This window comes from Frankliniella occidentalis, unplaced genomic scaffold (genome assembly GCF_000697945.3).
Source record: "Frankliniella occidentalis isolate FOCC.00 unplaced genomic scaffold, Focc_3.1 Scaffold14, whole genome shotgun sequence".
Lineage (NCBI taxonomy): Eukaryota > Metazoa > Arthropoda > Insecta > Thysanoptera > Thripidae > Frankliniella > Frankliniella occidentalis.
This window is the reverse complement of record NW_026267144.1, coordinates 2,321,598-2,333,671: the sequence shown is the minus strand read 5'-3', so window position 1 is coordinate 2,333,671 and position 12,074 is coordinate 2,321,598. Positions and strand designations below refer to the sequence as shown.

The 12,074-nt window shown below is 35.4% G+C and overlaps 5 protein-coding genes across 7 annotated transcripts; 3 read left to right on the top strand and 2 right to left on the bottom strand.

Annotated features, from left to right (window-relative positions):
- Positions 1-49: 49 nt before the first annotated feature.
- On the top strand, positions 50-1,595 carry LOC113203422 (E3 ubiquitin-protein ligase CCNB1IP1). Of its 2 annotated transcripts, none has more exons than XM_026418108.2 (5): positions 50-574; positions 712-910; positions 996-1,087; positions 1,185-1,296; positions 1,372-1,595. In XM_026418108.2, the coding sequence occupies exons 1-5, from the start codon at positions 365-367 to the stop codon at positions 1,416-1,418; spliced, it is 660 nt and encodes a 219-aa protein (XP_026273893.1). In that variant the 5' UTR covers positions 50-364; the 3' UTR covers positions 1,419-1,595. The 2 variants fall into 2 exon arrangements, with proteins under 2 accessions (XP_026273893.1, XP_052119702.1); XM_052263742.1 differs by having other exon boundaries at positions 428-574; positions 695-910.
- On the bottom strand, positions 1,280-3,482 carry LOC113203420 (ubiquinone biosynthesis protein COQ4 homolog, mitochondrial). The gene is made up of 7 exons (XM_026418105.2): positions 3,315-3,482; positions 2,908-3,153; positions 2,727-2,823; positions 2,541-2,643; positions 2,311-2,440; positions 2,094-2,187; positions 1,280-1,813 (listed from the first exon to the last, which is right to left on the bottom strand). Exons 1-7 carry the CDS (start codon positions 3,340-3,342, stop codon positions 1,597-1,599), a joined length of 915 nt encoding a protein of 304 aa, XP_026273890.1. The 5' UTR covers positions 3,343-3,482; the 3' UTR covers positions 1,280-1,596.
- Positions 3,483-3,487: 5 nt separating this feature from the next.
- On the top strand, positions 3,488-5,837 carry LOC113203419 (leucine-rich repeat-containing protein 59). Of its 2 annotated transcripts, none has more exons than XM_026418104.2 (7): positions 3,488-3,630; positions 4,046-4,139; positions 4,209-4,268; positions 4,349-4,471; positions 4,559-4,781; positions 5,129-5,344; positions 5,414-5,837. In XM_026418104.2, the coding sequence occupies exons 2-7, from the start codon at positions 4,047-4,049 to the stop codon at positions 5,746-5,748; spliced, it is 1,050 nt and encodes a 349-aa protein (XP_026273889.1). In that variant the 5' UTR covers positions 3,488-3,630; position 4,046; the 3' UTR covers positions 5,749-5,837. The 2 variants fall into 2 exon arrangements, with proteins under 2 accessions (XP_026273889.1, XP_026273888.1); XM_026418103.2 differs by having other exon boundaries at positions 3,521-3,693.
- A 318-nt stretch (positions 5,838-6,155) lies between these two features.
- On the top strand, positions 6,156-7,609 carry LOC113203421 (vesicle transport protein SEC20). The gene is made up of 5 exons (XM_026418107.2): positions 6,156-6,370; positions 6,607-6,791; positions 6,932-7,051; positions 7,135-7,256; positions 7,337-7,609. Exons 1-5 carry the CDS (start codon positions 6,293-6,295, stop codon positions 7,522-7,524), a joined length of 693 nt encoding a protein of 230 aa, XP_026273892.1. The 5' UTR covers positions 6,156-6,292; the 3' UTR covers positions 7,525-7,609.
- Positions 7,610-7,627: 18 nt separating this feature from the next.
- On the bottom strand, positions 7,628-11,914 carry LOC113203417 (uncharacterized). The gene is made up of 13 exons (XM_052263737.1): positions 11,895-11,914; positions 11,625-11,733; positions 11,184-11,447; positions 10,868-11,110; positions 10,557-10,762; positions 10,174-10,462; positions 9,951-10,088; positions 9,588-9,865; positions 8,649-8,811; positions 8,272-8,553; positions 7,999-8,176; positions 7,869-7,921; positions 7,628-7,780 (listed from the first exon to the last, which is right to left on the bottom strand). The coding sequence occupies exons 2-13, from the start codon at positions 11,730-11,732 to the stop codon at positions 7,628-7,630; spliced, it is 2,355 nt and encodes a 784-aa protein (XP_052119697.1). The 5' UTR covers position 11,733; positions 11,895-11,914.
- Between the last annotated feature and the right edge of the window lie 160 nt (positions 11,915-12,074).

The window sequence follows — 12,074 nt, the reverse complement described above, 5'->3', positions numbered from 1 at the left end:
TACTCTCAGCTCCCCTCCCCCTCCTCTTTCAACTTAACTTTGCCGGTGACATTCAGTCTAGACACAACTTGAGCTTCGTGGTGAAATAGCGGCTTGTGAAGGGCTTGAGCCCTGTTTTATAAATCCGTTGCAATTACAATTATTTTTACTTCGATTTGATTGGTTTTGATAAATATAGATTGAAGGATCAGTAGGAAGCACCTTGAGTCTGCTTGTCAGTTTCTATCAGTTGGTAGACATGTAGAACGTTCATCGACAGTCAGATGTCCAGATGAGGCCGCGCCGCGGAAAAGTTCTTTTCAAATCAGTTTCAACCGCTTCGCTCAGTTCGATCTGAGACAATTTGGTCCTACCCCTATCAGCCATGGCCATGAACTTACTTTGCAACGTCCAAACTTGTCGTAAGCCCCTGACTAGTACGCTCTGGGTTACAAGCTGCTCACATTCTTTCTGCGAGGACCACGCAAAAACATTATCTCACAAAAATATTAAGTGTCCTGCCTGTGGCACTCTTCTTGGCAAACGCTTCGACGTTATTCGACAGAATTCTAACCCTGCTGAAGAATTCAAAGCGGTTTGTACTGAAGCCTATCTTTGTTATACATGTCCGGCCGTATGTCGTTTTGCCGTCACTGATCACGTTCTTAAAACACTCCTACAAGTTTCTAGTTCAAGCAAAAGAATTAACATGCAGTTCAACCAATTTTCTAGATGTTACTAGTTGGCCTTAGACCAGAAATAGTTTTAGATATTGCAATGCGTGCCGTGTCATTTTGGAATTACCAAGTAGAACAGGAACTCAAATATCAGGCAAACTCTGCAAATCAATTGCTTGAAACAAAAGAGAAGGCCAGTATCAATCAGACTACTTTGATGAAACAATTAGCCTTGGCTAAAAATACTATTGCTGGTATGTTGGTCTGCACAGAGCTTTTAGGGTTTTTAATTTGAGTAAATAAATGGGTGGATATTTTTATTTTATTACTACATCACAGGTAATGAGAAGCAGATAAATGATCAGAAAAGCACCATTAAATTCCTCAAGAGTGCACTATCTCACAAAGACCAACAACTCAAGAAAATGCAGGTAATAGTTTTAAATTTGACTCCAAAGACTTTGACAAGGCAACTTAAGACACTGATCTGCAAATTTATATCTCAATGTGCGTTTATTTATTGTATAGCATGGGCTCTTTCATACTAAAAGCAAAACTCAAGATATTCATGTAACAAACAGTGAGACCGAAGATGTTCATTTTCGCAAAGAAAATACTCACAATGCTGGCAAGAAAAAAGGTCAGTTCTTTTTTTATTGAAACATCTGATTTTATGTGTGCAATATAACTTGTAATTTTCTGAAATTTTGTACAGTTTTCATCTTTGAGCCGCGCATTTCTTCTCAAAGGAATGATTTATAAATTATTTCCAGAACTTCTCTTTAATTTCTATTTCTTTGGCCTCTATGATGTAAAGTTTTCTTTTTCCCTCCTTGCCTAATACTATTTTACATACAGACTATTATGTTGTACATTGATCATTTCCTTACACAAAATTATTCATGATGAACAATAAAATTTTCATGTCAGTATTACTAATTTAATTTTGATTCACTGATTTACTTCTTCTGATAGTATCTTCTGATAAAATATATGTGTCTTTTTCAAACTCCAGAACATTTATATTAAGTTCTTTTTGAAGCTCTGCTACTGGTTGATCCCAACGCTTCTCAAAGTAAACATTCATTAATGACTTGCTGTCCCAACCAGTTTTAATTGCCCAAGGTAGATAGTGAGTTATGTACTTCTGTCGTTGCCTGTAAAAATAGAACTCTCATTATAGCTCTCTCCTGCTGGTAAAATCAGATCTGCCATGCACAACATTGAAATATGTTTGTATAATTTTTTTTACACCAACCTAGGTTGAGGCAAACTCATCCCAAAACTAATTTGGGCTGAGCCTAAAGGGATGGTTGTGAAATGCTTTATTGTAATGTTTGGTGTTGCAAGACTGCCCACCAGAAACCGAGGGAAAGGGGGAAGTACCACTCTCCTGCCTTGTTTGAATATATAAGAGAAATGTATCTTTTTACTTACTTTTTAGACAATCTAATAGAACCAAAGACTGCTCCACCTACACACATTGGCAATTTAGTTTGGATGGCTTCAACCCACTTCACAGTCACTTCACCTGTATGCACAACAGTTTTAAAGTTAGAGTTATGTATGCTCATTCAGACCTTTGAGTAAATAAAATTTGTTTGTAATACTACAATCAAGTTGTATCAGCGAGAAAGATGTTTACATGTCTCACCTAGCATGTTAGTCCTCATTTGAAGAATTGTATGGAATAAATCATGTACTTCTCGGTACCTCTGCATCACATACGCTAGTTCAACATCATCTACAAATTGAACTATCGCTCTGGTGTCCGGACTAACATTCTGAAAAAAATGTTAAAATAATCACCACAAACTTCAAAGGTGAACTTGCAAAAGCAGAGGCATAATGAGTGTCAATACTTATTATTTTCTTCCAACTTACATTTACAGCAAGAAAATTGGAATATGCTTTTCCAAGAGAGCCATCTGGCATTTGATGAAGTTTTTGTAGGTCAAGAGTTTTTGTATTGATTCGAGGTCTTTCACTGCAAATGTTCAGTTCCAATATCACAACTCAAAGACATAGAAAATATCAATGTTGATGATATGCTATTTCATAAAACTGAACCTTAAAATAGATCTTCCTTCTTTATCATTTTCCATTGACTGTAGCATGGACTGCAGGGCACATGGACCAGTAGTTTCTCCCAAGGTTGCTATCATATCTGTAACAGTAGTTTACATTCTCAGAACACCTATCTCCAAAGTAAAAGCACTGAAAATAGGAATGTAAAATAAATCAACACTACCTCCTCTCGATGGATTTGACAAGGAAATGCCAGCTGAACCCATGGACAGTAACACTCGTTGGACAAATGATAGAGGAACATGGTTGGCTGCATAGACATTATCAAAACTGTCACTGGACCTATTTTCCTTACTACTAGGATTATTTTGGATTACTGTGTGTTGTGCATTGTTTTGATGAAATTGTGATACAAAATGAAATGATTGCCTGGAATCCCATAGTCCTCGGTTACTTATTCGGAAAATACCTGTAGGTATAAATAAAAGAAAACTCAGTAGGTAGAACAATAGTAAACCAATACTTCTTAAGTTTAAGTAATAGGTAGAATTAACCAAGCTTCATGGCCAGCTTATGATGTATATGATAATCAAATTGTATGTTCTACACGATTTTAAAGTCTTTACTTACCGGTGCCGTAAGAAATGTACAGTGCCATAGCATTAATTACAAATCTCAAAACAAGATAATTATTGTTAATAATAAGCAAGAACACTCCAAGTAGGCAATAGAAAAGCAGACGACACAGCGATATGATCGCGACCAGCGTGTCAATACATGGAAACACAACTATTAACAGTTGACAAATAGGGATATGAATGTGAAGGGCATTTTTACCGCTCAACTGCCAACTGCCATTTTCCGTCTGCTGGTTCTTGCACTTCTTGCTTCTGTCCGATCTCTCAATTTTGACAGATAAGTGATTCTCGAAGGAAAGAAAGGAAGAGTGAGTTTTTAAGGGTGAACTGTAACCCTCTGTGTACTGTCTCTGAAATATCGCAAACGTAAGGTATGAACCATGAAAATTCCCATTGATTGTAAGGAAGGAAATATCCCGGTCAGCCACATCAGCACTGAACAAATTTATATTGAATTCTCTTATCTAAGTTTTTTTTGAAAAAAAAAAAAAGAAAATCAATAAGGAAATTATTATTCTTAGCCATTATTGTTTTCCATTTTGGGTCACTTTTACAATTACAATTAGTTCACAAAATCAGAATCAGCTGGTCAAAATTTTAGCATGTAGGGCTTCTTTTTTAAACTAAGTGAGAAACTTTATTTTTAACCATTTTATTTGGTGTTTTATTGATGGTTTTGTCTTATCTGTCTGTTTAATTTTATACAAGTTTGCTTTCTCTTAGGATGGCACCTCAATCACGGTTTCGAGAAAATGTTGATGGCAACAAGCTGGACTTAAGTATGTCCGGTATCACAGAAGTTCCTGTGAAAGATATAGTAAGTATGGTTTGCATTGGTCTTAAACCTGTATTTTTCAAGATGTGATCTCATTATTGTCTTTTCCAGGCATCAATTAAAAAGGCAACAGTTTTGGATCTCTCAGACAATCAGCTAACTCTTTTACCGGTACCAGCTTATACAATTATTTTTGTTGGTCTTTGCGTAAATGTGTACATTATCTTACAGAAAATTATTGTTTCTTTCAGCCAACTTTCTCTTCCCTGACTCATCTTGTGGAACTGGATCTCAGTAAAAATATGCTGCAGGAGTTACCTGAGTCGTTTGGTAACTTGATCAACTTAAAACGCCTTGATTTGTATGGAAATAAGGTTTGAGAGTTTGTTTTTTTACATTCTACATTAGAATTCTACAGTGTATCCAATCCTAATATTTGTACTTATTTTGTTTTGTTGTAGCTAACTCACCTACCACTTAGTTTCTGTCATCTGAAAGCTCTCCGTTGGCTGGATCTAAAAAATAACCCTTTGGTACCGATGTTGGCAGAAATAGCAGGACCTTGTGGAGATATGCAACAGTGTCAGCAGTGTGCTCGGAATGTTGTTGCAACCTTGACTCAAACAGCCATCAAGGTTGAAGAGGACAGAAAGCGATTATTGCAGGAAAAACTCAAGGAACAAGGCAAGTTGTGGTACCCCCAGCTTCGGACTGGCCCGGGTTGGCCCGTCGAAAAACCCCGACCAGGCCCCCAGACGTAAAAGTATCTTTTTGGGCCCCTTGAAGGCAAAAGGGTATCTTTTGCGGCTCCTTGATGGCAAAAAGGTATCTTTTGGGGCCCTTTGAAGGCAAAAAGGGTATCTTTTGGGGTCCCTTGGAGCAGTTTCCCGACAGGGCCCCTAGACTTCCAGTCTGTGGCTGGGTATCCCAACCAATCAATCCAAAATTATTCATAACTACAGTATTTTTCTACAATAATAATTTGCAGAGGTGTGACTAAATCTTAAAAATAATTTTGAATATTGTTTTAGAACAAATAGAACAAGAATACTTATTAAAGAAAAAAGAATTGGACTCTGAAAACCAAAAAAAGGCTAAGAAGAGAGCAAAAAAGAACAAAGCTGAAAAACAAATTCAAGACTCGAACAGTAAAGGAAATATTGCCACATCTACTGGAGCAAAGGTTCAAGCTGCAACAGAAAAGGAGAGCATGAGAGAAGATAATGTCCCTGCATCTTCTTCCAAAAGTAAGATAATTATTTTACTAGAAATTTCTTGATTTACATACACCTGCTTACTGACCAATTTTTTTCTAGGTTTCTTGCGAATGATTCTTTACTTTCTAATCTTCTGTGTTGGAATAGTCACTACTTTATTATTCTGTTGCATCCTCTTTGCTGCATATGACCGAAAATTGTTCCTTGAGTTAATAGAGGACTACAATATTGCGTCAAATGATGTGACTGGACCGATTTTGTATGCAGCAAAATATGTTGAAAATGCATCCAAGCATCCAACATTCAGAGAATTGAGATCTCAGTTGGCTGTGTGTTTCAGGTCAATTATAGCAAGCATTCTAAACATATATAAAACTATATGTCAGGAATTTCCTGTTTATTATGATTGGCTGAAAAGTAAATTCAAGGTATAGGTAATCTGAGTATACGATATCAAATACCTACGGTATATGAAAACTGTAATGGTGTCACTGTATAATAAAAGTATAATGAATTTTTTGAAGACAGATTTTATTATTATCTTTTTGATGAAATTGATATGTTTTCAGTTAAAAATACTGTTGGGTTTTGCTATCTTAACACTAGATCCACCAACCAGCACCAGATTCACACAAACTCACAATTTCCCGGCTTCTAGTACCAACTACAAGTACATAATCTTAAGTCAAAAAACATAGTTTCATCTTGAATTTCCAAAAGTTCCACGCGATTCTTAAATTTTGCTTTAAAAGGTAAAGATGCTTTCAATTGAGTATTCTCTGAGAAGCTCTCTCTCTCTGATTAATTTCGTTAAGGAAAGTTTATGAAAGAAAAATTTCTGCTTTGTGTTGTTCGCCTCCTGTCTGCCAACTGTGCTGTGTTCTATCTGTCATGGCCAAACGTCAACAATAACACTTACGTCAATTATAACTCGAGTAACCGGTACTGTGTGGTTGACACAATTCTTAAAAGAGAAATATGGACTCCAGACTTTCAAGAGATTCCCTGCAACAAGCAATAGTTACCCACAATTTGCAAGTTAAAGCATTAATTCAGGTATGTCGGTAACGTAGAGGTTATGTTCTTTGCATCAACTTTACATTAAAACATACATTTATTAATGTAGTAGTGAATGTATATTTTAATATAGTAAAAAATGTTTTAAAATAGATGGATGGTTGCAAAGTAAATTCTCCTGGATCCATCGGGATTTGTCACCATTCATGTATATGCATTCATTTGTCACCGCAAAGTGATTTTGCATTCAAAATGTGAAAATTGTTTTTCTCTAGGACATAAGTCATGTTAGTGGGCCAATGGATCTCCTTAATGATATGAATGCAGAAGGCCGAGAGAAATTAGCCAAACTGCGGAAATATATTGAGCAATATGAGTGGATTGTCAGGGAAGCAAATGATTCTACTGACAAACAACTACTCCAGAAAGAAGTAGAAAGTCACCGTCAACAGTACACAAGGTATGAATAAGACCTAAAACTGGATGACTTTGGAATTGTGGGGAAAATGACATTCATTTACTCCAGGGTCAGTATTCCTAACACACTACTCACCAGGATATTAGGAAAAGTATTTGTGCTAAAACAACTTTGCTTTACAGTTCCTTATCAGCCTTTAGGCAAGCAAATATTGGTGCTATGCTCCGTATTGAGAAGGTTGCCAAAACAGAACTCTTTAACTACAGTGATAACAATGAAGGCGGTGACGATTCTGGAATGCGGTGAGTGAGATTTTCCATTATTACAAATGTTAAACTGTTTCCTGTTTGTTTTCCAAATAAATAAAGAGAATGTTATATTGTAGCCATCGAAAAGACAAAGCTGGCCTTGCCAAAATGTCCACCAATGTTACTGACCAATTATTATCGATAAGTCGAAATTTGGCTGACACGACTCAAAGAAGTGCTGAAACTTTGGAAACTCTAGGTAAGTTTCCAGGGGCTTGTATTTTAAAAATAATAATCATGCTCTTAAATCATAATAAGATATTTAATTCAATTGTGCAGCTAACTCATCTACAAGTGTTCATAGCACAAAAGATGAACTTCGCACCACATCAAGCGTCATCCAACAATCTGGAACACTCCTAGCTAAATACGGAAGGAGGGAACTTACAGATAAAGTCCTCCTTTTTTTTGCATTTGCATTTTTTTTTGCATGCGTTTTATATATAGTTTATAAGAGATTATTTTAAATTATTTTTAAAATTTTTCAAAAGTATGATGAATTATAACAACAAATTGTAAAAAAATAAACAAACACTAAATTTTTAGCTCAGACACAGCAACTAATGGCTTTCAAAACTTTTTCCTTCCACCAGTAATCTCAAACACAGTGTCCCGTATTCTTTGCAACTCCCCAATCTCTTTCTCTCGGGCAATTTTATCATTCTCCAGCTGGGCCACTTTTTCTCTTACTTGTTTGAGAAGTAATTCTAACTGTACATTTTCCTAAAATCAAAAGGAGAGTGAATCAAAATAAGAAATTTAACACATTAGTCCCATAGTTTTTCTGATCATACTCAATATCTATACAAACCTTTTCCAATTTTGAATTGACAGCCTGACTTTCTTCCTCCTTTTCCTTTAATGCTGAGAAAATAAGTGTAAAAAAATAAGACACATTGAATTACTGGTATTAATTAAAATTTTATAATTGGAGCACATACCATTCCTTTCCATCTGCAGAGATTCAAGTTCCTCTTGATGTGATGTTAAAATGTTCTCTTTTAGCAACAGCTGCTCTTTCAAACTTTTAAGATTCCGAATAGATTCATACAAATCTTTTTCTTGCCTTTGGATTGTTTCTTTCAGAGATTGCACTGTTGTTTGACAGGTTGATACCTCCTGTTTAATATAAGACAGTAAAAATAAACATGGCACAGTGATTAGTTACAGTGAATAAATAGGTGTTTTCTAAATTGAAAATTTTGTTTTAGTACCTGGCTTAGCCTTTCTTTCAGAACAGCAATTTCTTGATTGTAACTTTGGATGGTTTTGTTTGCAAGTTCATATTTAGCACACACTTGTTCAAATTCAGGGCGTAATTTCTCAAACTTCTCACGAAACTGATTAGAAATTTGATTTGCTAGGTACATTTTCTCTTCAAGCAATGAATTTACTTCAGTTGCCTTGGTTAAACTGGCTAAAAGAGATTTTTGGATATCTGAGTTCACATTATCAGTATATTCATAAAACTGAAGAATCTTATCTGCAGAAATTATCTGAAACAGTTGAAAACAAAGAGGTGAAAGCACACAAAAGATATTTTGTGAGATAAGACTAGGAAAGATAGAAATGAATGGTAGCAATAACTTACTTCTTCCTTGTTTTTCACATTACGCAATACATTTTTAACTTCAATCAAAGTTGACACAGAGCTAGGAGACGGGTTCCTAAGCAGCTCATAAGGGTGATCGACATTTCCAGCTGCTAAACACCCTTTCCCACCATCGGCCATGGCTTTCGCAAGGAGTGCAAGACTGTAAGAAAATTAAGGATTGAGGAGATTTGTAAAAAAAAAATTTAAAAAATGGTGTAAATAATAGGGGTGATTGAGTTTTGACAATTTTTGATTTGAGAATTGTAATGGTGCGGAAAAGTTGCCTTGACAGATTGTAACACTAATCATGTTTTTAATTTTTCCATTGGATAATATCTTGTGTTCGAACCAGGGGATAAAAATTTAACATTGGAATTTTATGGGAATTTTGATTGAAAAGTTTTAATCTGTCCCTGCTCCTCCAATTTTCACTTTACATCACAAATGGAACGTAATTCGTGAACTATGTCAAAAACTGAGTCCAAGGATGTATAGTATGTCAATACCTCACCTTGCATAGCAAAAAAAAAAGAGAACAGAAAAAACTTAAAAACATCCCAAAATTTCCGTTTTTGGGCAATTTTATTTGCACTTTTTAAGGGTGGAATATTACCATGCTACATAACAGTAGTCTCAGTTTTTGACGTAGATCACAATTCTGGTATTATTTTTGATGTACGGCGAAAATTAAAGGAACAAGACTGCATTCACACTTTTTGATCAAAACGCCCATAAGACACCAATGTTAAATTTGTATCCCCTGGTTCAAACACAAGTTATTATCCGATCCAAAATAAAAACATGGTTAATCTTACAATCTATCAAGGGAAATTTTCCACAATAATACAATTATCAAATCAAAAATCGTCAAAATTCGATTACCCCTGGTAATTAAGGTGTGAATAAGAACTACTAAGAAATAAAGTGAAACATTACCAATCTCCAGGAAATCCAGCACTGCAAATTAGGCTGAGAACATTTGACTTCAAATTGTTTGACCCACACATGAGAGCAACAGCAAGAAGTGATAAAACCTTCTGCTCCCTAAGCCAGAGTGTGTACGACTTCATCCATGAATTGTCACAGCAAGAAGTCCCAATTTTACAAACAAACACGAAGAGATGAACATACATCTCTACAACGTGGTCTAAGGCAGAATAATCATTCCATAGAACCAAGGTAGGAGGAATAGATGCAAGGAGAAGTTCTACTACCTGGAAAAATTACAGGAAATGCCAGGCAAAAACAAAAGAAACAACTACCTCACTTTATTTCAGTTTCCAATAGTAGATAACTCACCTCTTTGTTCAAAACTGATTGCAGCTCCATACTAAAAAGCTTGTTGTCCAAAGTTACAGTGAAGAAATTAAGTAAGGTAGTAAGGAACAAGTAACTATCTCTACTGGTTGGTGTGTTTCGTAGTAATGGAATAAACACCTACAAATGTAAAAGAAATTGACATTAATGAGCCATGAGCCAGTCATCCATAATTCAATAGACAGGAATCCTAACAGAAACATACAGAAACCAGATCATTTTTATTCAAACCACAAGTTGAACTTGAGTCAGCATCAGATTGATGTATTAGAATCAAATACATTGTATTAGTTGCCTCACCGGCTTTAACTGAGTGTCTCTTCACCCAACCAACTCCCAATTTCATAATTTGGCTATTAAAAGAACTGAGAGTTGAGATTTTTAAAGGCACTAAAATTCCTAGAAATTTGAATAATAACATAGCTATTTCTGGGTTCATTGAATCTATGCCAGTTTCCAAGAGATCCACAACTTTGCACACACTCTCAGGGATCCTAGAAGAATAACATTAAACAATAGCTCAAACATCAAAGGGGATGTATCAAGTATATTTTTTTCAGACAGCATTTTATGTTGATTCTCTATTACCAGGGCTGATGGAGGTTTCGCACACTGATTTTTTTGCTATTTATTGAATCAGCAAAAAAAGAAACACAGTGCTGTAACCGTGATCTGTTTTCACATTTGGTGGCTTCCAAAACTGTGAAAAGTGTAACTTTAATAAAGTTCATAATTTCTTCTTCTTCTGGTTTTTCGTAAATCAGGTCTCCCAGCAAAAGCATTAATTTACAAACCTGAAAAAAAAAAAGGAAAAAAAAAAAAAAATCAAAAAGGTGTAAGAGTCATAGCAATCATTAGATTATGATGTGAAGTAAAAGAACAGATAAACACAAATTTACCTCCATTTTACATTCAACATATCCTCGAACATGTAGTAAATCATTCATAAAAGTCTTCAGGTTGACAGTTTTCATTAAAATGGGGAGAGCAACACTGTTTTGGTGCAAAAGATTTGATAGAACACTTAGAGATAGCTGAACCACTAAACTTTGATTTCCAACTTTAGACCAATCAATCAAAGATGAAAACAATGGAACTGTATAAGAATCAGGCCACAATAACTTGATCCCGTAAGTCAGTGTCTGAAAACAACAAATATTATAACTTAAGGTAGATTTTAGATTGATGATGAGCAGATGATAGAACTTTACTAACCTGAAGAACTTTTAGAAGACGCACTTTCTTTTCATCGGTCAGGGCAGAAACAGCGAGTTTTGAAACCATAGGAGTAAGTTTTTTCACTTCTTTGAGAGTGGTGTCTGACACTGTAGCATTGAAATAGACTTCCAGTACATGCAATATACTCCACGCCAATGAGCTTGAACAGTCAACTAATGATAGCAATTTCCCTATGGATGAGATAAAAGTTCTCTTACTACATTCTTCAGCCTCAACTAAGATATTAGTATTGACCATTTCCTGAAAACAAAATTTATTATAGTCGAAAAGCAAAAACCAAAACTGGTTTAATCAGTCAAGTTATAAAAGTAGGAGGCCGCCCGCAGGCAATGCAAGTCTTTGGATGGTCCCATGAAATTAAAAGTGAAAGTGGTTTCACAATACTAAAATATTTCAAAATAAATAAAAGACACTTACATTAAGAGCATCCAGCAATGAGTTAACCATTAACGCATTATTCCCTTCCAATTCAAATTCCCGTACCATCGTCGAGAAGGTGGAAGCGGATGTAACACAGCTCTCCATGCTACATGATCAAATAAAATAAAAAAACTTGGGTTAAATATACTTAACAGCACAGTCTATTATTGCAATTTCCTTCAATTTCTGACTGGTAGAAACGGAAGACTAAATATTGCCTGTCTAATTGATTTGTCAGGTGTGTTTTTTGGTTATTGGTTGATGTACCTCTTCTGTACCTTAGCCTTAGACAGAGGAGTCAAAGTCACTACTACTACTTAACATTGTTCCGACTCCATGATATTATGAAATATGAATCAACCAAACGAACGTACCTTGATAAACGGTGTGAGTGTCAAAAAGAGAAAGATAACCAGATCGACAGATCTGTTGTCCCTAAGTCCACTC